Source organism: Coregonus clupeaformis, unplaced genomic scaffold (genome assembly GCF_020615455.1).
Source record: "Coregonus clupeaformis isolate EN_2021a unplaced genomic scaffold, ASM2061545v1 scaf0641, whole genome shotgun sequence".
In the NCBI taxonomy this organism is placed as follows: Eukaryota; Metazoa; Chordata; class Actinopteri; order Salmoniformes; family Salmonidae; genus Coregonus; species Coregonus clupeaformis.
Window position 1 is genome coordinate 33,274 of NW_025534096.1, and position 26,061 is coordinate 59,334.

General features: G+C 46.7%; 1 protein-coding gene across 1 annotated transcript; it reads left to right on the top strand.

Moving 5' to 3' along the window:
• Positions 1–780: 780 nt before the first annotated feature.
• Positions 781–25,887, top strand: LOC121546385 (mitogen-activated protein kinase 6). The gene is given in 9 exon segments (XM_041857623.2): positions 781–896; positions 7,704–8,608; positions 9,297–9,614; positions 22,915–23,059; positions 23,861–24,025; positions 24,435–24,630; positions 24,773–24,896; positions 24,995–25,606; positions 25,608–25,887. Coding segments are annotated over 8 exon segments (1,986 nt in total). The 5' UTR covers positions 781–896; positions 7,704–8,371; the 3' UTR covers positions 25,797–25,887.
• The last annotated feature ends 174 nt before the right edge of the window (positions 25,888–26,061 follow it).

Here is a 26,061-nt window from a genome sequence, read left to right on the forward strand (position 1 = left end):
TAACAGGTAAAAATACATGCGAGAGAAATACAGAAAACTATAGCTCATGATTGATTTTGATTTGAAGATACGTTTATACCGCCTATCGGTCCTTGTTTTACTTTAAGCTTAATACATGAGGATTTCTTTGAGACTCAACCGCCTAGTCTGTGTGTTTACTATAAACATAGCCTATAGGCTTTATATATAGGCTCAACATGATTGATTGTCAATTAGGCCTATAGGCTATGCATTATTTTAGGCTATAGGCTTTATATAGGCCTATAGGCTGAACATGATAGATTGTCAAGTAGGCCAATGCATTATTTTATATACAGGCCTACATCTAAAAACATTTACCTTTTGAATTAACTTAATCCTAACTGTCAACAGTTTAATAATGAATTTGATGTTAACTGTTTCAATGGACGTTAATTGATTGTAACTGTTTTAACGACTGTTACTTAATGTTTAACTGTTTTGCCTTTGAGGTTTCCCAAGGCTGCTTTGATCCTCCATTCAATAGTGATGACGGCCTATTAGTGTTTTTCCTTTGTATTGGGGCTATCTATTTAGGATAAGATCCTGCCTGGCTGTCAATAACTTTAGGGCCCACACCATAAAATAACACCGTTTATTCGAATACCAGGCTATTTTTAAACATAAGGGAAAAAAATCAAACAAACATTATAAAATAGAATCGCCCTAAATATTTACGTTTTATTCCGATGTTTTGAATTTACCGCCCGATTTTCCATACTCGCGATTCTCCACGTCTCTTGAATGACTGTGACGCAAGCAGCCAGCCAGTCTGAATGGCGGTTGTAACAGGCTCGCAGGGCAGAGCGAAAGGAGCGCAGCCCGACCTTATATCGCTGTGAAAAACATAGCTATATCAAATGAAACGGACGACAACAGTAAGTGATTCAATACTATTTCGGATAAGTGTACGGGTTATCTGGGAAGGTCGTGTTATGTTTTTAAACGGCAGATTCTGTTCACATTCGACGTCTGTTTGGCAACGGCTTTGTGTTAAGAGGGAGTAGGATCCGTCTTTTATACCTCAGTGGTACGACCACGTAGCCGACGAAGCTAGCTAGCGACTGGTTTGTGAGGTTAGCCAGCTAAGCTAAAGACCCTCAAGCCAACAACAGGCGCCTTTGTTCATGTCACGGGATCGTTGGCCAGCTCTGTATCAACCAAATATGTGGATAAACGTTAGTCATTTGATTCATTGTAATGTTATCTGGGTAACGTTATATCGAAGCCATTGGATGAATATCAATGACATTTCCTTTTACCTGTAAGCTAACTAGAAAGCTAACAGTCATTTCGGGGAACAGTCCCTAGTTATCTAGCCACACATAGGAGTCGGACTTCGCTCGCTCCGAGGTTCACGACTTTAATGGGGGGCGATCACATGGTTAACTTGGCTAGCAGTAGCCATCTGAAAAAGCCACAAAATAACATATAGTCATCAATACGGCGAATGTGTTTTGTTGGCTAGCTGCTATCGCCATGTTGTTCAAATTTAAACAACTCTGTGTGTTTTCTGGCTAGCTCCGTTTTGGATAGAAAGTGTGCAGTTAGCAACCTAACGAACGATGCTACAGTAGCTAGCTTGCTAGCAGGTTAAACTCAACTCCACGATCTACTATGGAGTTGAGCGGCGCGGTGTTGACAACTATTTTTTTTTAAAGGAAAGTAGCTTTTGTCCCTAGATAAACGTTTATGCTGTCCCTCAGTCCTCTCATGCGATGAGACATTCTCCAAAGCAAAACTAAATAGGATGATTGAAGGAGAACAAAAAGGACCCGATTAAATCATTAAAATGCACATAAAAAACAGTATAAAAAAATAAATAATAGTATACACTTTATTTTTTTACTTTTTATTATTGTTATTGTTTATGCCTTGGAGAGCTGTGGTGTCATTTAATAAGGAGCCGATTTAATAAATTAACTTCACTCGCTGCAGCAGAGGGGAGAGGACCGAGAGGCTGGAGGACCGAGAGGCTAGAGTGGGGCTACCTCAGTGGAGCAGAGAGGCAGGGGAAGAGGCAGCACAGCTGAGCTTAGCCAGGCGGGCACACAAACACGGAAGTCATTAACCAAAAGTCGCTGGGGCAGCCTTAAAAAGTAGCTACATTTGTCTCTACTCTTTTACCAATGAAAGTCGCTGGAAGGGTCTGAACTCGCTAAATCTAGCAACAAAGTCGCTAAATTGGCAACACTGGAGCGCTGACAAGTTTTTATGAAAAGCTACTGATTTCAGCCCCCAAAGAATAGCCTGCAATTACATACATTGTTCTGTGTAATTGCAGGCTAACGCTATTCTTTGGGTGCTGAAATCAGTAGTTTTTATAAAAATGTAATTTTATGTGAGGTCGGAGGTCCAGTCCGCCCACACTTAAGCCAGTACACTACACGACTTTGCCCCCCGATTTAGCTGTCCCCAGACTGGTCTCGTAGACTAGATGACGTAAAATAGTAAAAGTAAATCCGGGACACTCAAATTAGTATGATATGTTACGTTTGGTATGGTTACATAAGATGGGTTACTTAAGGCAAAAATGTAAGGAGCGTGGTTGGGTGGGCATGTAACGCAAACTTATAGCAACCCAAAGGTTGCATTTTAGCTAATTAGCTACTTTGCAACTACTTAGCATGTTAGCTAATCTTAACCCTTTTAGCTAACCTTTCCCCTAACCCCTAGAGCTAACGTTAGCTAGCTAACATTAGCGTTAGCCACCTAGCTAAAAATGACCACAACAAATTGGAATATCATGTTTAGCAAATTTGTAACATATTGTACGAATTGCAATTCCTAACATTGTACTAATTGCAATTTGTAACATATCATCCACAAATGAATGCATACCACACTAAACGTAACATATCATACTAAATGGAGTGTCTCGGATTTACGTACAGAATAATATGAAATACTCTGAGACCACATTGCTGTCCCAGACAAGTTTTTGAGATCGGAGACAAAATCCCCATGTTGTTGCCTACTCGGGGCGCGCGGCCGTCACCGACGCTCATTTAATGTGAGCGGGTCAGAGATGCAATCTGAGGGTTTCCGATCCCATCTTTGAGCAGTCCCAGACTTCCCAATATTACATTTTAACGGCACAAAATCTGCAAGGCTCTTGTAGTGTGAGATGTGCAACGACAAGTTTTGACTGAGAATGGTGATTAGCAATAGCCAATGAGAGCTCGCTAGAGAAGCCAGTGAGATGATGACGACGTTTCGCATCATCCAGAATGTGTAGACTCGAGCAGGAGCGATGACTACTACTAGTATGCGTTTGTATTTTCCCTTTAACCAAAGCTAAAGTGTAAAATCGTCTGAAGTTCACAATCAATGTTATTCAATTCAAAATGTTGGCTAGATATTTCAACTCTGTATGGAAAGTGTGAATGTCTGACTGAAAACATTTGAGGCTGCTTTGAGCCACAGCTCGTCCTAGCTACATTAACAATCTAATCACATAATTGTTTTCGCGAGACAGTGTGGTATGGAGAATCCTCACAACGAAGTGAAGAATTGTGTAGTGTGTGACCCCGTCTGCTACAGCATTTAGTGTGTCCACCACTATTTTGGCAAGACAAAGAAAACTACAGGAAAGACAGTTGTTTAATTTGAGGCTCAGCGATGTTAGGATTTTGAAAGTCATGTAGTGTACACCCGGCATTACACTAGTCTCCGCTCAACTTTTAGTGGACTACTAGCTAGCTAGCTAGCTAGCTAGCTAGCTAGCTAGCTACTGATTTGGCTCACTCTGCTATGTAAACATGGCATATAATAGGTAGCTAGTTAAGTATTTGAATCCTTAAGAGTCTAAGCCGGAGGGGTTAGGGGTTCTACTAAGCTAACATATGGAATTGTTTTAAGATGGTCCTACCAAGGATCATTTAGCTATTTGATTTAGAAATTTAGGACCCCTTTAGGTATAAAAATATATATATATATATATATACACTACCAGTCAAAAGTTTGGACACACTCAAGGGTTTTACTTTATTTTTACTATTTTTTACATTGTAGAATACTAGTGAATACATCAAAACTATGAAATAACACCTATGGAATCATGTAGTAACCAAAAAAAGTGTTAAACAAATCAAAATACATTTTATATTTGAGATTCTTCAAATAGCCACCATTTGCCTTGATGACAGCTTTGCACATTCTCTCAACCAGCTTCATGAGGTAGTCACCTGAAATGCATTTCAATTAACAGGTGTGCCTTCTTAAAAGTTATTTGTGGAATTTCTTTCCTTCTTAATACGTTAGGGGGTATACAGAAGATAGCCCTATTTGGTAAAAGACCAAGTCCATATTATGGCAAGAACAGCTCAAATAAGCAAAGAGAAACGACAGTCCATCATTACTTTAAGACATGAAGGTCAGTCAATCCGGAAAATTTCAAGAACTTTGAAAGTTTCTTCAAGTGCAGTCGCAAAAACCATCAAGCGCTATGATGAAACTGGCTCTCATGAAGACTGCCACAGGAATGGAAGACCCAGAGTTACCTCTGCTGCAGAGGATAAGTTCATTAGAGTTAACTGCACCTCAGATTGCAGCCCAAATAAATGCTTCACAGAGTTAGTCACAGACACATCTCCACATCAACTGTTCAGAGGGGACTGCAAAGAAACCACTACTAAAGGACACCAATAATAATAAGAGACCTGCTTGGGCCAAGAAACACGAGCAATGGACATTAGACCGGTGGAAATGTGTCCTTTGGTCTGGAGTCCAAATTAGAGATTTTTGGTTCCAACCGCAATGTCTTTGTGAGACGCGGTGTGGGTGAACGGATGATCTCCGAATGTGTAGTTCCCACCGTAAAGCATGGAGGAGGAGGTGTTATGGTGTGGAGGTGCTTTGCTGGTGACACTGTCTGATTTATTTAGAATTCAAGGCACACTTAACCAGCATGGTTACCACAGCATTCTGCAGCGATACACCATCCCTTCTGGTTTGGGCTTAGTGGGATTATCATTTGTTTTTCAACAGGACAATGACCCAACACACCTCCAGGCTGTGTAAGGGCTATTTTACCAAGAGAGTGAGTGATGGAGTGCTGCATCAGATGACCTGGCCTCCACAATCCCCCGACCTCAACCCAATTGAGATTGTTTGGGATGAGTCGGACTGCAAAGTGAAGGGAAAGCAGCCAACAAGTGCTCAGCATATATGTGGGAACTCTTTCAAGACTGTTGGAAAATCATTCCAGGTGAAGCTGGTTGAGAGAATGCCAAGAGTGTGCAAAGCTGTCATCGAGGCAAAGGGTGGCTATATATTTTGATTTATTTAACACTTTTTTTGGTTACTACATGATTCCATATGTGTTATTTCATAGTTTTGATGTCTTCACTATTATTCTTCAATATAGAAAATAGTACAAATAAAGAAAAACCCTTGAATGAGTAGGTGTGTCCAAACTTTTGACTGGTACTGTATATTTGATGAAACATTGAATTTGGCCTTACTGCTATTAGCATTGAATAACAAATACCTACATGGAAAACAGATAGTCCAAAAAGAAATCAAAGGTAAGTTTGTTTTTGAAGTGTCTGGCCTATATCTGATATATATATATATCTATATAAAAAAGAATTTGACCAATATTTAACCCCCTTTTTTTGGCACTAAACTACTTCCATATATACTTCCATACTTTAAAAAAAAACTGGTACCGGGCTGCCTTCAGACGAGTCTTGTTAGGCTTGTGGGCATCCTAGAGCAAAACCGACATGTTCGTTAGTCTCAACTTTCCGTAGAGGGTCCTATTAGTGTGTAGCCCAAACTGTTCGGATGCTACAGACAGAAGTTGGCAGATCGGATGTACCGACTTCACGAGTCCCGTGACACTTCTGGGGGTCGTAGAGCAAAATGGAGAACACCGTAGTGTTCGTGAGAGTCTCATCTTTCCATAGAGTCATCGTATTAGTTTGTATACCAAACCGTTCAATGTTTTTTGTGAGAATACCGATTTTCGGGATGTCTCATGGTCTGACAAAACACCGCTCTAGCTCGGCCAACTTCCACCGCGGATGCGGAAGGCCGCCATTGGCGGATGCGGTGGAATGCGACGCAGCCCATGCAGATGTCGAGCTTGAACAGGCGGATTTTGATGGGAATTAGTTTATTACGCTAATTAGATTAACGCAGGGGCATGGACCTCGACTCTAGGGGGTTAACTGGCTAATGTTTATAAGGTACACCAATTTTAATGCCGGGTCAGACCCCCCCCCCCTTTGCCTCCAGAACAGCCAGAATTCTTCGGGGCATGGAAACATTGCTCAATTGGTATCAAGGGACCTAACGTGTGCCAGGAAAACATTCCTTGCCATTCTCTTTCGACCTCATCAACGAGCTGTTTTCGCCCACAGGGGGGGAGGGCAGACTTGTTTCCTTCTCATGACATCCGAGAATGTTTAACTTTTCAGGGCTTTAGAGGCGCCCAGACGAGACGTTTAGTTAAACACCCACAAAATCAAAGGTTATCAATTATTTTCACACCTCCAATGTCTTTTCCAAAGTGGAGTCCATACATTCCATGGTTATAGCTGCTGTGTAGATCCGTGCATTAAGACACATCTGTAGGTCTTTCTTGAATCTGAAGTCCGTGGGGAAAAATTGGCACCACACTTTGCACTAATAGTGCCTAAGGTAGTCCTTCAACAAGAGATATAAAATGTCCTCTATAGCCAGGTGTCCATCCCACCTTTATATGCGTGTAAAGTACCTGTCGGATAACAAAATGTCATGACAAGCCTGACGGAAACAGAAAATGTGTCTAAACGTTCCAAATGTTGACTAAACTAAATACGCTAGACAAGGTGGGGTCTTTTTGTCGGTGCAATGTATTGTGGGAGAAATGTCGGTGGGAACGCTTTTATGTTCAAATATTGATATATAATAACAAATCCAAGTAAACTTTGAGTCGCACGATGACACGTGTGGTCCTCCCACTACGACTCGTTGGGAAAGCATGCAGTTTATTAGGCTACAGATTAAATAAATTATGATGAACTTCACAAGGTGGTGAAATTGCATGGTGATGAGCTTGATGCTCTTTTCCAATAAATATCAAGGTTCTTATTCTGGTGACATGATCATCGACGCTTAGCTGCCATTTGACAAATAAAGATAATCTCACTCTTTTGTCCATAATAATCTAATTGTAGGCTATACCCGCACTGTATCTGCGAGCTGTTGTCTAGCGCGCATGTGCCAATACCAGAATGGGGACACGCAATTCTTTTGGTGTGAAAACCATCAATAGAGTTGAAATTGTGATAACTCATTTAACTAGCATTGTTTTATATGGGGATTTAACCGCAAAATGTACTTTTATGCACACTGCATCATCACACACAAGTCAATTTGATGGAAACTCATCTCTGGTGGGAAAATGTGCATGTTGTTTTTATGCAGATGTTAGAATATTTGCATGAAAATCTTGTCGCCAATTGGACGGAAACCTAGTTTGTCACTATTGAAATGTATTAGCTAGCATTTCTCTCTGTGTATTTCTGTCTTGGGTCATCTTAAATTGGACAGTGACAGTCGTTTAGTCCATTCGACGTCAGGCTATAAAACGGTTTAATAGAAATGTGTCAAGTCAGCCAGCCATGGCAGTGTTACTATTGTCTAATTGCTGTCTGATTGCTGACCTAAAGCATTGTGTTGTTTGTCTGTTTCAGGTTACGCCCATGTAAAATGGAGGATAGCTTTGATTGCGACTGCGGTGAGCTTGAGCCACCCGATTGTTGAGGGGGGAGACTACTCTGTAAAGATTAAAAGGCAAGACACCATTTTGGATCAGCGGTGGTTTCAACAGGAAGAAGAAGATTTGAGGAAAATAAAAATAAAAGATTTTACAATTGTAGTGCTTTTTGGCACAATTAGAATCAATGCAGCTACACAGGATGGGTCTATCACTGAATGTATCTGCACTGTGAGGATGCGACGAGATGCTGTTGTAGTTTTTGAATTGGCCTCTGAGTTCATTCCATTACTGCTGGCTGTCAAACACTAAACTTCTAAAAACGGTTTAATAACCGGAGAAGCTATAAGAAAAAAAACGATTTGAAAAAGGAATTCAAATTAGGGGGAAAAACTGGCTCCATTTGTCAGACAAACATGACTTTCTACTCTGGTTGTGAGTCAGAGAGCGGTGTGGTTCTGTGAGGGTTAGACGGGGGGAAACAGTAGTCTTCTGTGTAAGGGTTATATCACCCACATTCACATTTTCACAATATAACACACCAGTTAAGAAATCTATAGATTATTATCAGTCAGTTCATCCATTTTGTATTGAACAATCCCAAAGTCAATAGAAACTTAGTCAAAAGTCCACACCAAATCCAAAATGGCGGAGAAGTTTGAGTCTCTGATGAACATCCATGGGTTTGACCTGGGCCCACGCTTACATGGACCTGAAGCCTCTGGGCTACGGAGGAACGGCCTGGTGTTCTCGGCCGTCGACACGGACTGCGACAAACGTGTGGCGGTGAAGAAGATCATCCTGACGGACCCTCAGAGCGTCAAACACGCCCTGAGGGAGATCAAGATCATCAGGAGGCTGGACCACGACAACACCGTCAAGGTAACACAGGAAATGCAGTAACGAACCATAAAATACCTTTATTGGCCACTCGTATGGAAATGTAATGTTGTTAGGACAGCAGTACAATGGGTCAGTTCCTAACACTGCAGACAGTGGGGGAATTCCCCGGCTCAAGTCACACTGCAACACCAAACTCTGCAGTCATATGACTTGGCCTAAGTAGAACACTACAAGTCACTTCCAAGTGTTGGACTACCTCACACTAATTAGTGCTAAAGCACTTGAGTCATGTACACAGTCAAGAACATACAGACAACGTACAGGTGTATCTGATCATACGAGTTCATATTAACATATTAACTCCTTCCCTCTCCCAGGTGTTTGAGACGCTAGGGCCCAGCGTTCGCCACCTAACAGATAATAGTATTCTCTCCTTCCCTCTCCCAGGTGTTTGAGACGCTAGGGCCCAGCGTTCGCCACCTAACAGATAATAGTATTCTCTCCTTCCCTCTCCCAGGTGTTTGAGACGCTAGGGCCCAGCGGTCGCCACCTAACAGATAATAGTATTCTCTCCTTCCCTCTCCCAGGTGTTTGAGACGCTAGGGCCCAGCGGTCGCCACCTAACAGATAATAATATTCTCTTCTTCCCTCTCCCAGGTGTTTGAGACGCTAGGGCCCAGCGGTCTCCACCTAACAGATAATAATATTCTCTCCTTCCCTCTCCCAGGTGTTTGAGACGCTAGGGCCCAGCGGTCGCCACCTAACAGAGGACATAGTCTCTCTGACAGAGGTGAACTCTGTGTATATCGTCCAGGAGTACATGGAGACAGACCTGTGTCAGCTCCTGGAGAGGGGTCTTCTCTCTGAGGACCACGCCAGGCTCTTCCTGTACCAGCTGCTGAGAGGCCTCAAGTACATCCACTCTGCCAACGTACTGCACCGAGACCTGAAGCCTGCCAACCTGTTCGTCAACACAGAGGACCTGGTGCTGAAGATAGGGGACTTTGGACTGGCCCGGATCATGGACCCTCACTACTCACACAAGGTAAGAGGCTAACAGTCATAACCGTCTGTAATAACCATGTGATGCCTACCTAGCGTTCAGGCTTTATTGCCCAGAAACCAACTGGGCTACTCCCTTGGGTGACGCTATCAGCCTATCACACCACACTGCACCACAGGAAGTAAACAAGGAGGGATGGTAGTTCCTGAAGTCGCGCCTCCGTTTCCCTTCTCAGAGGAAACGCTTCCGCTGAGAAAAGGGCCCTGGGAACCAATATTTCCGTTGAGGGGAAGGAGGCCGCATCCACATCCTGCCCCGGTGCTGGGGACAAAGAGTGTAGACTGCTGTTGACCAGACTGTGGGTTGTGACAGACTGCTGTTGACCAGACTGTGTGTTGTGACAGACTGCTGTTGACCAGACTGTGTGTTGTGACAGACTGCTGTTGACCAGACTGTGGGTTGTGACAGACTGCTGTTGACCAGACTGTGTGTTGTGACAGACTGCTGTTGACCAGACTGTGGGTTGTGACAGACTGCTGTTGACCAGACTGTGGGTTGTGACAGACTGCTGTTGACCAGACTGTGGGTTGTGACAGACTGCTGTTGACCAGACTGTGTTGTGACAGACTGCTGTTGACCAGACTGTGGGTTGTGACAGACTGCTGTTGACCAGACTGTGTGTTGTGACAGACTGCTGTTGACCAGACTGTGGGTTGTGACAGACTGCTGTTGACCAGACTGTGGGTTGTGACAGAGTCTAGGCTGTTGTTGACCAGACTGTGTTGTGGTGAAGAAGTCTATTCTGTAGTTTAGTTAGTGGAAGGCTTTCTTTAGCTTGGCTGGTGTCTCTGTCTCTATCTCGTCAGGCAGCACAGTGTTATTGAGGAGTCATCAAAGTCAATGCTGTCCTATTTATAACCCTTCTTATGTTCATTTTCAAGCTGGTTAACCTTCAACCTATATGTTGTGATCCAGTCTGGTGTTCAAACTTCAGAGAGATGGAGATTAGGCTAACCTAGTTGGATGAGGGGAAGAGATAGAGATTAGGCTAACCTAGTTGGATGAGGGGAAGAGAGATGGAGATTAGGCTAACCTAGTTGGATGAGGGGAAGAGATATGGAGATTAGGCTAACCTAGTTGGATGAGGGGAAGAGGAGATGGAGATTAGGCTAACCTAGTTGGATGAGGGGAAGAGAGATGGAGATTAGGCTAACCTAGTTGGATGAGGGGAAGAGAGATATGGAGATTAGGCTAACCTAGTTGGATGAGGGGAAGAGAGAGATGGAGATTAGGCTAACCTAGTTGGATGAGGGGAAGAGGGATATGGAGATTAGGCTAACCTAGTTGGATGAGGGAAAGAGATATGGAGATTAGGCTAACCTAGTTGGATGAGGGGAAGAGAGATATGGAGATTAGGCTAACCTAGTTGGATGAGGGGAAGAGAGAGATGGAGATTAGGCTAACCTAGTTGGATGAGGGGAAGAGAGAGATGGAGATTAGGCTAACCTAGTTGGATGAGGGGAAGAGAGAGATGGAGATTAGGCTAACCTAGTTGGATGAGGGGAAGAGAGATATGGAGATTAGGCTAACCTAGTTGGATGAGGGGAAGAGAGATGGAGATTAGGCTAACCTAGTTGGATGAGGGGAAGAGAGATATGGAGATTAGGCTAACCTAGTTGGATGAGGGGAAGAGAGATATGGAGATTAGGCTAACCTAGTTGGATGAGGAAGAGATATGGAGATTAGGCTAACCTAGTTGGATGAGGGGAAGAGATATGGAGATTAGGCTAACCTAGTTGGATGAGGGGAAGAGAGATGGAGATTAGGCTAACCTAGTTGGATGAGGGGAAGAGAGAGATGGAGATTAGGCTAACCTAGTTGGATGAGGGGTAGAGAGAATGGAGATTAGGCTAACCTAGTTGGATGAGGGGAAGAGAGATGGAGATTAGGCTAACCTAGTTGGATGAGGGGAAGAGAGATATGGAGATTAGGCTAACCTAGTTGGATGAGGGGAAGAGATATGGAGATTAGGCTAACCTAGTTGGATGAGGGGAAGAGGAGATGGAGATTAGGCTAACCTAGTTGGATGAGGGGGAAGAGAGATGGAGATTAGGCTAACCTAGTTGGATGAGGGGAAGAGAGATATGGAGATTAGGCTAACCTAGTTGGATGAGGGGGAGAGAGAGATGGAGATTAGGCTAACCTAGTTGGATGAGGGGAAGAGAGATGGAGATTAGGCTAACCTAGTTGGATGAGGGGAAGAGGGAGATGGAGATTAGGCTAACCTAGTTGGATGAGGGGGAAGAGAGATGGAGATTAGGCTAACCTAGTTGGATGAGGGGAAGAGAGATGGAGATTAGGCTAACCTAGTTGGATGAGGGGAGAGAGAGATGGAGATTAGGCTAACCTAGTTGGATGAGGGGAAGAGAGAGATGGAGATTAGGCTAACCTAGTTGGATGAGGGGAAGAGAGAGATGGAGATTAGGCTAACCTAGTTGGATGAGGGGAAGAGAGAGATGGAGATTAGGCTAACCTAGTTGGATGAGGGGAAGAGAGAGATGGAGATTAGGCTAACCTAGTTGGATGAGGGGAAGAGAGAGATGGAGATTAGGCTAACCTAGTTGGATGAGGGGAAGAGAGAGATGGAGATTAGGCTAACCTAGTTGGATGAGGGGAAGAGAGAGATGGAGAGGAGGCTAACCTAGTTGGATGAGGGGAAGAGAGAGATGGAGATTAGGCTAACCTAGTTGGATGAGGGGAAGAAAGAGATGGAGATTAGGCTAACCTAGTTGGATGAGGGGAAGAGGGATATGGAGATTAGGCTAACCTAGTTGGATGAGGGGAAGAGAGAGATGGAGATTAGGCTAACCTAGTTGGATGAGGGGAAGAGGGAGATGGAGATTAGGCTAACCTAGTTGGATGAGGGGAAGAGGGAGATGGAGATTAGGCTAACCTAGTTGGATGAGGGGAAGAGAGATGGAGATTAGGCTAACCTAGTTGGATGAGGGGAAGAGAGAGATGGAGATTAGGCTAACCTAGTTGGATGAGGGGAAGAGAGAGATGGAGATTAGGCTAACCTAGTTGGATGAGGGGAAGAAAGAGATGGAGATTAGGCTAACCTAGTTGGATGAGGGGAAGAGGGATATGGAGATTAGGCTAACCTAGTTGGATGAGGGGAAGAGGGATATGGAGATTAGGCTAACCTAGTTGGATGAGGGGAAGAGGGAGATGGAGATTAGGCTAACCTAGTTGGATGAGGGGAAGAGAGAGATGGAGATTAGGCTAACCTAGTTGGATGAGGGGAAGAGAGAGATGGAGATTAGGCTAACCTAGTTGGATGAGGGGAAGAGGGATATGGAGATTAGGCTAACCTAGTTGGATGAGGGGAAGAGAGAGATGGAGATTAGGCTAACCTAGTTGGATGAGGGGAAGAGAGAGATGGAGATTAGGCTAACCTAGTTGGATGAGGGGAAGAGAGAGATGGAGATTAGGCTAACCTAGTTGGATGAGGGGAAGAGAGATGGAGATTAGGCTAACCTAGTTGGATGAGGGGAAGAGGGATATGGAGATTAGGCTAACCTAGTTGGATGAGGGGAAGAGAGAGATGGAGATTAGGCTAACCTAGTTGGATGAGGGGAAGAGATATGGAGATTAGGCTAACCTAGTTGGATGAGGGGAAGAGGGATATGGAGATTAGGCTAACCTAGTTGGATGAGGGGAAGAGAGAGATGGAGATTAGGCTAACCTAGTTGGATGAGGGGAAGAGGGATATGGAGATTAGGCTAACCTAGTTGGATGAGGGGAAGAGAGAGATGGAAGGGTATAGCGGGCTGGTATAGGAAAGGAGAGCAGAGGAGGAGAGAGCTGAGGGGAAGAAAGGAGAGCAGTGGAGGAGAGAGCTGAGGGGAAGAAAGGAGAGCAGAGGAAGAAAGGAGAGCTGAGGGGAAGAAAGGAGAGCAGAGGAGGAGAGAGCTGAGGGGAAGAAAGGAGAGCAGAGGAGGAGAGAGCTGAGGGGAAGAAAGGAGAGCTGAGGGGAAGAAAGGAGAGCAGAGAGGAGAGAGAGCAGAGGAGTGGAGCAGTCACCAGGCAGCTACAGGTGTCTTAGATTAGTCATCACCAGGGCTAGTCTGGTGTGGGACTCAGCCCTCTGTCTATCTGGCACTGCACTGCACAGCACAGGACACACTCAGGACCTTTTACAGCTAGCTAGGCCTCACACTTTCTCTCTCTCACACACACACACACACTGCTCAGCCCCAAGACAGAGTTTTACAGCTGGACCACAGCTTCACACACTGCTCAGCCCCAAGCCAGAGTCTTTTACACACACTCAGTCCAACAGCAGCTGGTTTTAGTGGCTCATATCATATCGCAGATCAAGTGTTGACTCGCCACTCTCCAATGACACATCGCTGAACACACACACGCTCTCCTTTTGAATAGCAATCGTGCTGGGGACACGGCAGGAAACAGGCATTTCCACTGCAGTGTGTGTGTGCCGCAATTGCCTATTTGACTTTCAAGAGAGATTTTCTCACGATCTTCAGTCTCTGTAGCCAGCCACCCCTACATATTCCTCGCCCCCTCCTCCTCTCCCCCTCCTCCTCCCCTCCCCTCCTCCCCCTCCTAGCCCCTATAGCAGCTCTGCTCTGTTCTACTGTGGGTTTTTCCTATAAAGCAGGTTTTGTATTGATGAAATGGAGGCAAGGGAAGGGCCTATTGAAAAGACCCTCTGCTGATGTCAGCTCTTTTGTGTTTCTGTTTGACTGCAGTAGCTCAAGTGTGTGTGTGTGTGTGTGTGGACACGCTTCTCTCTGCAGAGAATCACGGCCATTTGGTGCCACATTCCATGTACCATCCAGAGAGCCTAGATAGACACTCTCACACACAGCCTGAGTGGACGGGGGAACAACCACTGGATTCCCGTGCCCCTGCCTGCCCAAGCTGCCCTGCTGTTGGGGTAGCTGGCTGGCGCTGCCTCTGTCGCTGTCTCTACCTCTCTACCTGCATGCATGCTGTTTGTACAGCTCAGTCTCTGTCTAAATAAAGAACCAGCCCATTTGCAGCAACTAACCTTGGTCTCTGTCTCTTTGGAACACTGCCAAGAACTTGCACACATCTATAGGTCTAAATGTGTAGATATTCTATAGTGTCTATAGATGCAATGTATATCCTTAGCTAGGCCTACTCCATTTCCTGTGCATGTGTTGTACATGACCAGCGATGGGCCCTGCCTGGCTTAGTATGGGCAGGATTTGTCTCTGGTTGGGTTTAGGTGATTGGGTTCTTATGGAGATTACACTGTCCATTTCTCAGACTTCCTTTAGGCTCTGTTGTATCCTCAGAATGTGTCCCATTTTTTTCCCCCTGTGTTAGAAATCGTAATGAACTTTGCTAGAGGATTGAGTGGTTGTGTGTGTATGTTGAGTGGTGGGTTAGAGCCTGTTGTGTGCTGAGTTTCTCAGAGCCTCCTCAGCCTGCGTCTGTGGGACCCACAGCAGTCAAACACCCAGTGGCCCGCAACCAAAAATGTCTGGAATTCACATGCAAGCAGGAATCAAGCCTCCTGTGCATATCCTTCTCCCCTCCCAGCCAGTCTGTGGGAGCCTTTCTCCAAGGCTAGAGCTGCTCTCAAGCTGCTAGCTTAGCATCATTTAATGTTGTAGAGCATGAACCTGCAGGATCGGGTCACCGCTTTGATGTTAGCGGAGAACGACAGGGTGTTGTCCAGGGTCACGCCAAGGTTCTTTGCACTCTGGGAGGAGGACACAATGGAGTTGTCAACTGTGATGGTGAGATCATGGAGCGGGCAGTCCTTCCCGGGAGGAAGAGCAGCTCAGTCTTGCCGAGGTTCAGTTTGAGGTGGTGATCCGACATCCACACTGATATGTCTGCCAGAGGCTAAGCATTTAGCTTAGCGTGCCCGTTGACTGACAGAAGCATGGGTTGGCAAAAGCATAGCGTTTGCGTCCGTTAGCTTAGCATTAGCAATAGCATCCCTTCGGCTTAGCACAGTGAGCATGGAAGGGACTCAGCCGGCTGTAGACCACAGTTAGCTTAGCAGTTAGCTTAGCAGTTAGCTTAGCAGCTAGCTTAGCTTAAGTGTGCCCTTCAGCAAAGTAGGGCAAGGGGCATGTCTGTGTAGACTAGCATTAGCTGAGTGATATGACATCTGCTCAGTGAAGCAACTTGACCTCCTATTTACAAGATGCAATCCAACCTTGAAGATTTCTTCATGCAAAATGGCCTTGACATAGTATAACTGGCATATAATAATATGCCAGTTAGCAGACGCTTTATCCAAAGTGACTTACAGTCATGTGCGCATACATTTTACGTATGGGTGGTCCCGGGGATCGAACCCACTACCCTGGCGTTACAAGCGCCGTGCTCTACCAGCTGAGCTACAGAGGACCACCCATACATACTGAGGGTTTGTTTATAGGAATATAAATGTTTTATTGAACCCAGTTTTGTTGTAGGAAGTTAGACAAAATGTAGACAATAACGTGACAATCTTTTACATGTGAGCAACAAGTGGTTTTGGGGTATGTTATTCTTAACCAAGCTAAGTTAGGCATTTTCCAAACAAGTCCTATTCATCTAAAAACCTCAAAAGACGTGTCATTGTGAATGAGCAATATATTCCCCTAAAAACCTCAAAAGGCCTGTGTGTCAGAGAGAGAGAGAATAAATTACCACCACCACACATGCTTCCTGCTGTAGCTCGGATCACTCCACCCCTGCTCCCATGACACACATTCTCACGTTGACCCAATTACCCAGCTGTAGCAACCCGCTCGCTCCAAGGTTCACAAGGCTTTAAAACGGCAGGGAAAAATGCACTTGACGTGTGTATTCTCGTTTTTAAGCAGAGTAACGGCGCTAACAGATCTAACAGTCGCTCTAATGAACACGTTTTATTTTTTACCCACAGAGCCATGCCTAACGCATATCTCGTGGGGGGATTAAAGCTGTGTGTGTGTGTGTGTGTGTGTGTGTGTGTGTGTGTGTATAAAGCCATGCAGTGCCAGTCAGTGAGCTTAGCTAGCTTCATGTGTTTCTCTGATCTGAGGAAATCTAGCTACTAATCCTCTGTGTCACCAGGTTCTCTCAGACAACCCTATAGTACTCTACACCTGCTGCCTTCCTCTCCACCCTCCCTTCCTCTTAGCTCCCCTCTTAGCTCCCCTCTCCTCCACCCTCTCTTCCTCCCTCTCCCACCCACCCTCCCTCTCCTCCCCCCACCCACTCCCTCTCCCTCTTTCTCTTGAATGGAAGTCCCACTAGTCTGCTAGTAAGAACAGCACACCGCTTAGTCTGTGACCACAGTGAGTGGAAACTGGGTTTCTTTCTCTCTAACGTCACACTGGGCTAGATAACACTGCCTCTCTGACTGTTGCAAACCTGGGGCTTTGGTCTGGCCTGAAGAAATGACTTACTGCGACACTCCGGCTGTCAGACGTGTGTGCGTGACGTGTATGAATTCTCCTGGTTGAAGTTAGGCAAAGCACTAGCTAGAATGTTCACTTGTTGTGTATCCTCCCCAGTAGGTAGTCTAGTAATCTGCTGTGGATTCTCAGAACCTCTGTCATATCCTGGACTACTTATGCAACATAATGGCTAGGCTGGTTGTTGCTAAACCTCTCTGTTGTCTGACTGCTGCTGGGAACTGCATGTTTGGTGTTTCCCCATTGTGATACTGTATTGACTGATTTCATGACATTCTGCTGATTGACTGGCTAACTGACTGACTGCTCTTTCAGTTGCTTAAAAAGCTGCTGATGCCAGAGAGTCACCTGGCCCTGGTTACGTGTGTTTCTTAGAATATCCACCAGCTTTTATTGACTAGATCATTATCCCCGTCTCTACATCTAGATCATTCTGTCATTCAACCCTAGATCATTTTCAGTTGGCCCACATGTCTCTTAGCCGCTAGCTGAGCCCTGTTGTGAGCTGAAGACATTACTGTCTAGTGTCTGACTATCCTACCTGAGCTAATCCGTTGAGTTATTGGTGTGTCCGTAATAAAGGATGACGTGGTTACAGGCTGGTGATCATTACACTGTAGAGGGTCAGCACAACCTGTGTGTCAGAATAGTATGATGATATTCTGACTGACATACACAGGTTGGTGTTTGTTTGTGTGTGTGTGTGTGTGTGTGTGTGTGTGTGTGTGTGTAGAATAACGTAGGGCAGGAATATGAGCCTTTCTAGCGTCAGAGACCGAAACAGCCAGCTCACCACTCTGACGTAGCAGGGAACCAAACAGAAGCAAATGGAACCCAACGGGGAGGGAAGTACCTGAATTTGTCCAATACAAACTGGTTTTCGTTGCAAAACGGTTTCCATTCGGTTTCCATTGCCTAGGTCAGAGGGTGTTTTACCCCTGTTATTTACAGTTGAAGTCGGAAGTTTTACATACAGTCGTGGTCAAAAGTTTTGAGAATGACACAAGTATTGGTCTTCACAAAGTTCGCTGCTTCAGTGTTATGAGATATTTTTGATAGATGTTACTATGGTATACTGAAGTATAATTACAAGCATTCCATAAGTGTCAAAGGCTTTTATTGACAATTACATTAAGTTTATGCAAAGAGTCAATATTTGCAGTGTTGACCCTTCTTTTTCAAGACCTCTGCAATCCGCCCTGGCATGCTGTCAATTAACTTCTGGGCCACATCCTGACTGATGGCAGCCCATTCTTGCATAATCAATGCTTGGAGTTTGTCCGAATTTGTGGGTTTTTGTTTGTCCACCCGCCTCTTGAGGATTGACCACAAGTTCTCAATGGGATTAAGGTCTGGGGAGTTTCCTGGCCATTGACCCCAAATTTCGATGTTTTGTTCCTCGAGCCACTTAGTTATCACTTTTGCCTTATGGCAAGGTGCTCCATCATGCTGGAAAAGGCATTTATATCTCCCGAGTGGCGCAGTGGTCTAAGGCACTGCATTGCAGTGCTAGCTGTGCCACTAGAGATCCTGGTTCGAATCCAGGCTCTGTCATAGCCGGCCGCGACCGGGAGACCCATGGGGCGGCGCACAATTGGCCCAGCGTCGTCCAGGGTAGGGGAGGGAATGGCCGGCAGGGATGTAGCTCGGATGGTAGAGCATGGCGTTTGCAACGCCAAGGTTGTGGGTTCGATTCCCACGGGGGGCCAGTATAAAAAAATAATGTATGCACTAACTGTAAGTCGCTCTGGATAAGAGCGTCTGCTAAATGACGTAAATGTAATTGGTCGTCACCAAACTGTTCTTGGATTGTTGGGAGAAGTTGCTCTCGGAGGATGTGTTGGTACCATTCTTTATTCATGGCTGTGTTCTTAGGCAAAATTGTGAGTGAGCCCACTCCCTTGGCTGAGAAGCAACCCTACACATGAATGGTCTCCGGATGGTTTACTGTTGGCATGACAGGACTGATGGTAGCGCTCACCTTGTCTTCTCCGGACAAGGTTTTTTCCGGATGCCCCAAACAATCGGAAAGAGGATTCATCAGAGAAAATGACTTTACCCCAGTCCTCAGCAGTCCAATCCATGTACCTTTTGCAGAATATCAGTCTGTCCCTGTGTTTTTCCTGGAGAGAAGTGGCTTCTTTGCTGCCCTTCTTGACACCAGGCCATCCTCCAAAAGTATTCGCCTCACTGTGCGTGCAGATGCACTCACACCTGCCTGCTGCCATTCCTGAGCAAGCTCTGCACTGGTGGTGCCCTGATCCCACAGCTGAATCAACTTTAGGAGACGGTCATGGCGCTTGCTGGACTTTCTTGGGCGCCCTGACGCCTTCTTCACAACAATTGAACCTCTCTCCTTGAAGTTCTTGATGATCCGATAAATGGTTGATTTAGGTGCAATCTTACTATCAGCAATATCCTTGCCTGTGAAGCCCTTTTTGTGCAAAGCAATGATGACGGCACGTGTTTCCTTGCAGGTAACCATTGTTAACAGAGGAAGAACAATGATTTCAAGCACCACCCTCCTTTTAAAGCTTCCAGTCTGTTATTCTAACTCAATCAGCATGACCGAGTGATCTCCAGCCTTGTCCTCGTCAACATTCTCACCTGTGTTAACGAGAGAATCACTGACATGATGGCAGCTGGTCCTTTTGTGGCAGGGCTGACATGCAGTGGAAATGTTCATCTGATCACTCTTCATGACATTCTGAAGTATATGCAAATTGCCATCATCAAAACTGAGGCAGCAGACTGTGAAAATTAGTATTTGTGTCATTCTGAACTTTTGACCACGACGAGAATATATATATATATATATATATATATATATATATATATAGTACCAGTCAAAAGTTAGGACACGCCTACTCTTTCTAGGGTTTTTCTTTATTTGTACTATTTAATACACTGTAGAATAATAGTGAAGACATCAAAACTATGAAATAACACATTGAATCATGTATTAACCAAAAAAAGTATTTAATAAATAAAAATATATTTGAGATTCTTCAAAGTAGCCACCCTTTGCCTTGATGACTGCTTTGCATACGCTTGGCATTCTCTCAACCAGCTTCACCTGGAATGCTTTTCCAAAAGTCTTGAAGGAGTTCCCACATATGCTGAGCACTTGTTAGCTGCATTTCCTTCACTCTGTGGTCCGGCTCATCCCAAACCATCTCAATTGGGTTGAGGTCTGGGGATTGTGGAGGCCAAGTCATCTGATGCAGCACTCATCACTCTCCTTCCTGGTAAAATAGCCCTTACACAGCTTGGAGGTGTGTTGGGTCATTGTCCTGTTGAAAAACAATTGATAGTCCCACTAAGCCCACACCAGATGGGATGGCGTATCGCTGCAGAATGCTGTGGTAACCATGCTGGTTAAGTGTGCCTTGAATTCTAAATAAATCAGACAGTGTCACCAGCAATGCACCCCCACACCATAACACCTCCTCCTCCATGCTTTATGGTGGGAAATACACATGCAGAGATCATCCGTTCACCCACACCGCGTCTCACAAAGACACAGCGGTTGGAACCAAAAATCTCTAATTTGGACTCCAGACCAAAGGACATATTTCCACCGGTCTAATGTCCATTGTTTGTGTTTCTTGGCCCAAGCAGGCCTCGTCTTCTTATTGGTGTCCTTCAGTAGTGGTTTCTTTGCAGCAATTCGACCATGAAGGCCTGATTCAGTTGATGTTGAGGTGTGTCTGTTACTTGAACTCTGTGAAGCATTTATTTGTGCTGCAATTTCTGAGGCTGGTAACTCTAATGAACTTATCCTCTGCAGCAGAGTTAACTCTGGGTCTTCCATTCCTGTCGTGGTCATCATGAGAGCCAGTTTCATCATAGCGCTTGATGGTTTTTGCAGCTGCACTTTAAGAAACTTCAAAGTTCTTGAAATTTTCCGGATTGACTGATGGACTTTCTCTTTGCTTATTTGAGTTGTTCTTGCCATAATATGGACTTGTTATTTTACCAAATAGGGCTATCTTCTGTATACCCCCCCTACCCTTGAATGAGTAGGTGTGTCCAAACTTTTGACTGGTACTCTGTGTGTGTGTGTGTGTGTACAAACACACACACACTTGTTTTTCTTTCCTCATGGGGACCTAAAATTTGATTTAAATTCAAAATCCTATTTTCCCTAACCCCTAAACTTAAAATAGCCTTTGTCCTCATGGGGGACGTGGGAAATGTCCCCACGATGGAGAATTTTACTTGTGTTTCTGTCCTAGTTTTACCGTCCTTGTTGGGACTTTTGAGGATGGAAGAACAAGACAGAGCAGTGTTTGGTGCCTTTTGTGTTGCGGGGCCTGAGGGCAGACTGGCAGACAGCGTATTGTTGCTGACTCTACTGTCCCAGAAGTGCAGACTGGTGTGAGAGCGAGGCGGGGGGATTATCCTGCTTTCTGTGGCTGCTGACTGGGCCTGCATGTCTCATCCTCTCTCTCTCTCTCCCTTTCATCCCTCTCTCTGTATTTATCTCTCCCTTTTCATCTGTCCATTTATGTCTGTGGCCAGGGCCAGGCTGTAGTGGCCAGGGCCAGGCTGTAGTGGCCAGGGCCAGGCTGTAGTGGCCAGGGCCAGGCTGTAGTGGCCAGGGCCAGGCTGTAGTGGCCAGGGGCCAGGCTGTAGTGGCCAGGGCCAGGCTGTAGTGGCCAGGGCCAGGCTGTAGTGGCCAGGGCCAGGCTGTAGTGGCCAGGGGCCAGGCTGTAGTGGCCAGGGCCAGGCTGTAGTGGCCAGGGCCAGGCTGTAGTGGCCAGGGCCAGGCTGTAGTGGCCAGGGCCAGGCTGTAGTGGCCAGGGCCAGGCTGTAGTGGCCAGGGCCAGGCTGTAGTGGCCAGGGCCAGGCTGTGGTGGCCAGGGCCAGGCTGTAGTGGCCAGGGCCAGGCTGTAGTGGCCAGGGCCAGGCTGTGGTGGCCAGGGCCAGGCTGTAGTGGCCAGGGCCAGGCTGTGGTGGCCAGGGCCAGGCTGTAGTGGCCAGGGCCAGGCTGTAGTGGCCAGGGCCAGGCTGTAGTGGCCAGGGCCAGGCTGTAGTGGCCAGGGCCAGGCTGTGGTGGCCAGGGCCAGGCTGTTGTTGTTGTAGGACTAAGAGGTGTGATTGAGCTCTGGCACAAACGTGTGTCATCACTGGGGTAATTGCAGGCAGGTCTAATGTGACGGGGCCTGAGCAGAGCTCTGGTAGCTTTGATCTACCAGGGTGGATGACTGGTCGTTGGGTAACAGAAAGAAACAGCTACAGTGCAAATGGAACCCTATTCCATTTATAGTGCACTACTGTTGACCAGGGCCCATGTAGGGAGGAGGGTGCCATTGGGGCCAAGCAGCTTGTTCTGTTGATACAGCTTTGATGAGTCTGCTTCTGAACCATTTAAGAGATCGTTAGCTAAATGCATTTAACAGATCAATGGTACTTTGAAGTCAATACAAGCCTGGACACACACGCACACTGCAGTACAGTAGGAGGACAACTGTTTAATCAACTGAAATTAATGGAAATAAACTAGTACGCTATGGGTCTGTGTTTTTAGGCGTATCTAATAAGAGCTGATAAACCAGTTCCAGTCACATTCTGTTTATTCATTAGTCATTCTGAGCAGAGAGAGAGGTTGAGTCATTCTGAGCAGAGAGAGAGGTTGAGTCATTCTGAACAGAGAGGTTGAGTCATTCTGAACAGAGAGAGAGGTCCTATGAATTCAGGTTTATCAGGCTCTTGCTCCCATTCAACTCCTCTACCTTTCTGCTGTTCACCTGCATCTTCTTCCTCCTGATTCCGTCAGTGGATACAGCATTGGAGCTATACACTTCGTTTAGTGTGCACTACTCAATAAAGACTTGTTAGCCCAACTCACCCTCCCTCTTTCTCTCTCTCTCTCCCTCCCTCTCCAGGGTCATCTTTCTGAGGGCTTGGTGACTAAATGGTACCGGTCTCCTCGCCTGCTGCTCTCTCCTAACAACTACACCAAGGCCATCGACATGTGGGCCGCCGGATGCATCTTCGCTGAGATGCTCACCGGGAAAACACTCTTCGCAGGTCAGTCACGCGCACTCTCATACTGGTGACCCGTGAGGCAGGTGACTGTGCCACTGAACTGTGGGGCAGAAATATAGGTCACAGGATTCATGGCACGTGTGTTCTGGCAGAGCTAACACACACACACACCTCACGCTCTCTGATTCACATAGCGTAACTGATATGGGGCAGGCAGTTTAAGTGGTGCCACAGGGTTTGGATATGGAGCTGCTAGTCTATATCAGTGTATTTAACTTGGGGGGGGTGTAACTTTGAAAGTTAGCTAGCTAGCTGAGGTAACATTGGGAGTTGGCTAGCTAACTGAGGTAACATTGGGGGTTGGCTAGCTAACTGAGGTAACATTGGGAGTTGGCTAGCTAACTGAGGTAACCTGGAGAGTTGGCTAGCTAACTGAGGTAAGCCGGAGAGTTGGCTAGCTAACTGAGGTAACTTGGAGAGTTGGCTAGCTAACTGAGGTAACATCGGAGAGTTGGCTAGCTATCTGAGGTAACATTGGGAGTTGGCTAGCTAACTGAGGTAACCCGGAGAGTTGGCTAGCTAACTGAGGTAACCCGGAGAGTTGGCTAGCTAACTGACTGAATCTTGTGCTTAATGACCAGACTGAGAGGAATCAGGTCCTGTTTTTAGAGTCTTTGGTATCACTCACTCGACTGGGGATCGAACCCCCAACCTTTCAATCTCAGGGTGGATACTAACCACAAGGCCACTGAGTTGGGTGATCCGACAGTTGGGTGTAAATGAACCCTGTGTTATCCTGTAATAACCTGTGTTTTTAACCCTGTCTGAACCTGTGTTCTGCAGGAGCCCACGAGCTTGAGCAGATGCAGCTGATCCTGGAGTCCATCCCTGTGCTGAGAGAAGAGGACAGACAGGAGTTACACAGTGTTATCCCCGTCTTCATACACAGTGACATGTCCCAGCCACACAACCCGCTGGACAAGCTACTGCCTGACGTCAGCCCACAGGGTGAGTCTAGACACACACACGCACACTTATGTAGACAAATACACAGTGACGTACACACACACACACACTGAACAAACTGCTGCCTGACATCATACCACCAGGTGAACACACGTACAGGGTGGCGCAGCGGTCTAAGGCACTGCATCTCAGTGCTTGAGGCGTCACTACAGAACCCCTGGTTCGATTCCAGGCTGTATCACAACCGGCCGTGATTGGGAGTCCCATCGGGCGGCGCACAATTGGCCCAGCGTCGTCCCGGGTTTGGCGGTGTAGGCCGTCATTGTAAATAAGAATTTGTTCTTAACTGACTTGCCTAGTTAAATAAAGGTAAAAATAAACAAAAAGACAAAACCGTAAAACCCCATACATGCCACTCTGTACCATGGTAAATACTAATCTTCCCTTCCAGCCCTGGACTTCCTGCAAAAGATCCTGACCTTTAACCCCATGGACCGTCTGACAGCAGAAGAGGCCCTAGCCCACCCCTACATGTCCGACTACTCCTTCCCCCTGGACGAACCCATCTCCCTGCACCCCTTCCACATAGAGGACGAGGTGGATGATATCTTACTGATGGACCAGGGCCACAGCCATACCTGGGACAGGTACATAGAGACATACTGTAGTATACAGACACTTCCACCTGGGCTCCATAGCTAGCTAGTTATAGAAGAGGCTTTCTTTACTGTGGATGTCAAACTCAGGGGTTTGTGCTTGGCTTGTCTAACTCTGTCTCTCCCCCATCAGGTACCGTGACAGCCAGCTTTCAGAAGGGGACTGGCACCTCCACACCCACAGCACTCTGGACACTGACGAGGTGCAGGTGGACCCTCGGGCTCTGTCTGACCAAACTGATGAGGAGGAGGTCCAGGTATGGAGAGAGACAGACACACACACACACACACACACACACACACACACTCCTTCCTCTAGTCACCACCCTAACCCCTGTCCCTCCTACCCCTCCAGGTGGACCCTCGTAAGTATGCAGACGGAGACAGGGAGTTCCTGGACGATCCATCCTACGGCTACTCCTCCCTCTTCACTCCCGATCGCTCGTGGCCCGACCCCGATGACGAACACCTCGACCTTCACCACGAGAACAAGTACTGTGACCTGGAGTGTTCCCACACCTGCAACTACAAGGCTGTGTCTCCGTCCTACCTGGACAACCTGATCTGGAGGGACAGCGAGGTCAACCACTACTACGAGCCCAAGCTCATCATAGACCTGTCCAACTGGAAGGAGCAACAGAGTAAAGAGAAACAGGCTGCAGGCAGAGACAAGGAGCACAAAGCCCAGAAGAGCAAGTGTGAGAAGAACGGCCTGGTGAAGGCTCAGATGTTTCTACAGGTAGAGAAGAGCCAGGGCCCGGTGGAGAAGGACTCCCAGCAGGAGAAGAACCAGACCCAGGCTACTCAACAGAACCAAGGCTTTGACTTTGACTCCTTCATCGCCGGCACCATCAAACTGAGCCTGCAAACCGAGCCCAGCGAGGTGGGACTCCTGAGCGAGGTGGGACTCCTGAGCGAGGTTGGAGTGAGCCTCCTGAGCGAGGTGGGCCTCCTGAACGAGCTCAACTTCGTCTGTGTCCCAGCTGGAGGCTCCGCGGTCAGGCTCCATGTCCAAATCCATCAGCCAGGAGAAGGAGGAGAAGTGTCTGGTGAACTTTGCTCAGGTCAGCAGCACCGTGGGGACCACTGGGTCTGGGGGCGCGTCCCGCTCACCCCTGGGAGAGCTTCGGAGGTGGGGGAGAGGGTGGAGGAGGTGAGAGGTGGGGGTCTGATGGACGAGGCGGGGCGCTGGGATGTTGGGAAAGAGGAGCAGCACCAGAAGGACAGCTCCTACACCAGCTACCTGGACAGACTGTTCAGCAGGAAGGACGAGGGGGGTGGGGAGAGTGCTGCTAGCGCCGCCGACACCCCAGAACCTGAGCCCTCGGAGGTGGGAGGGAGAGGGAACGGGACGAGGGGGCTTCCTGGCGCGGAACGGAGAAATCATGTTTAACATGCAGCTGGACTCTCTGGCGCTGCCGG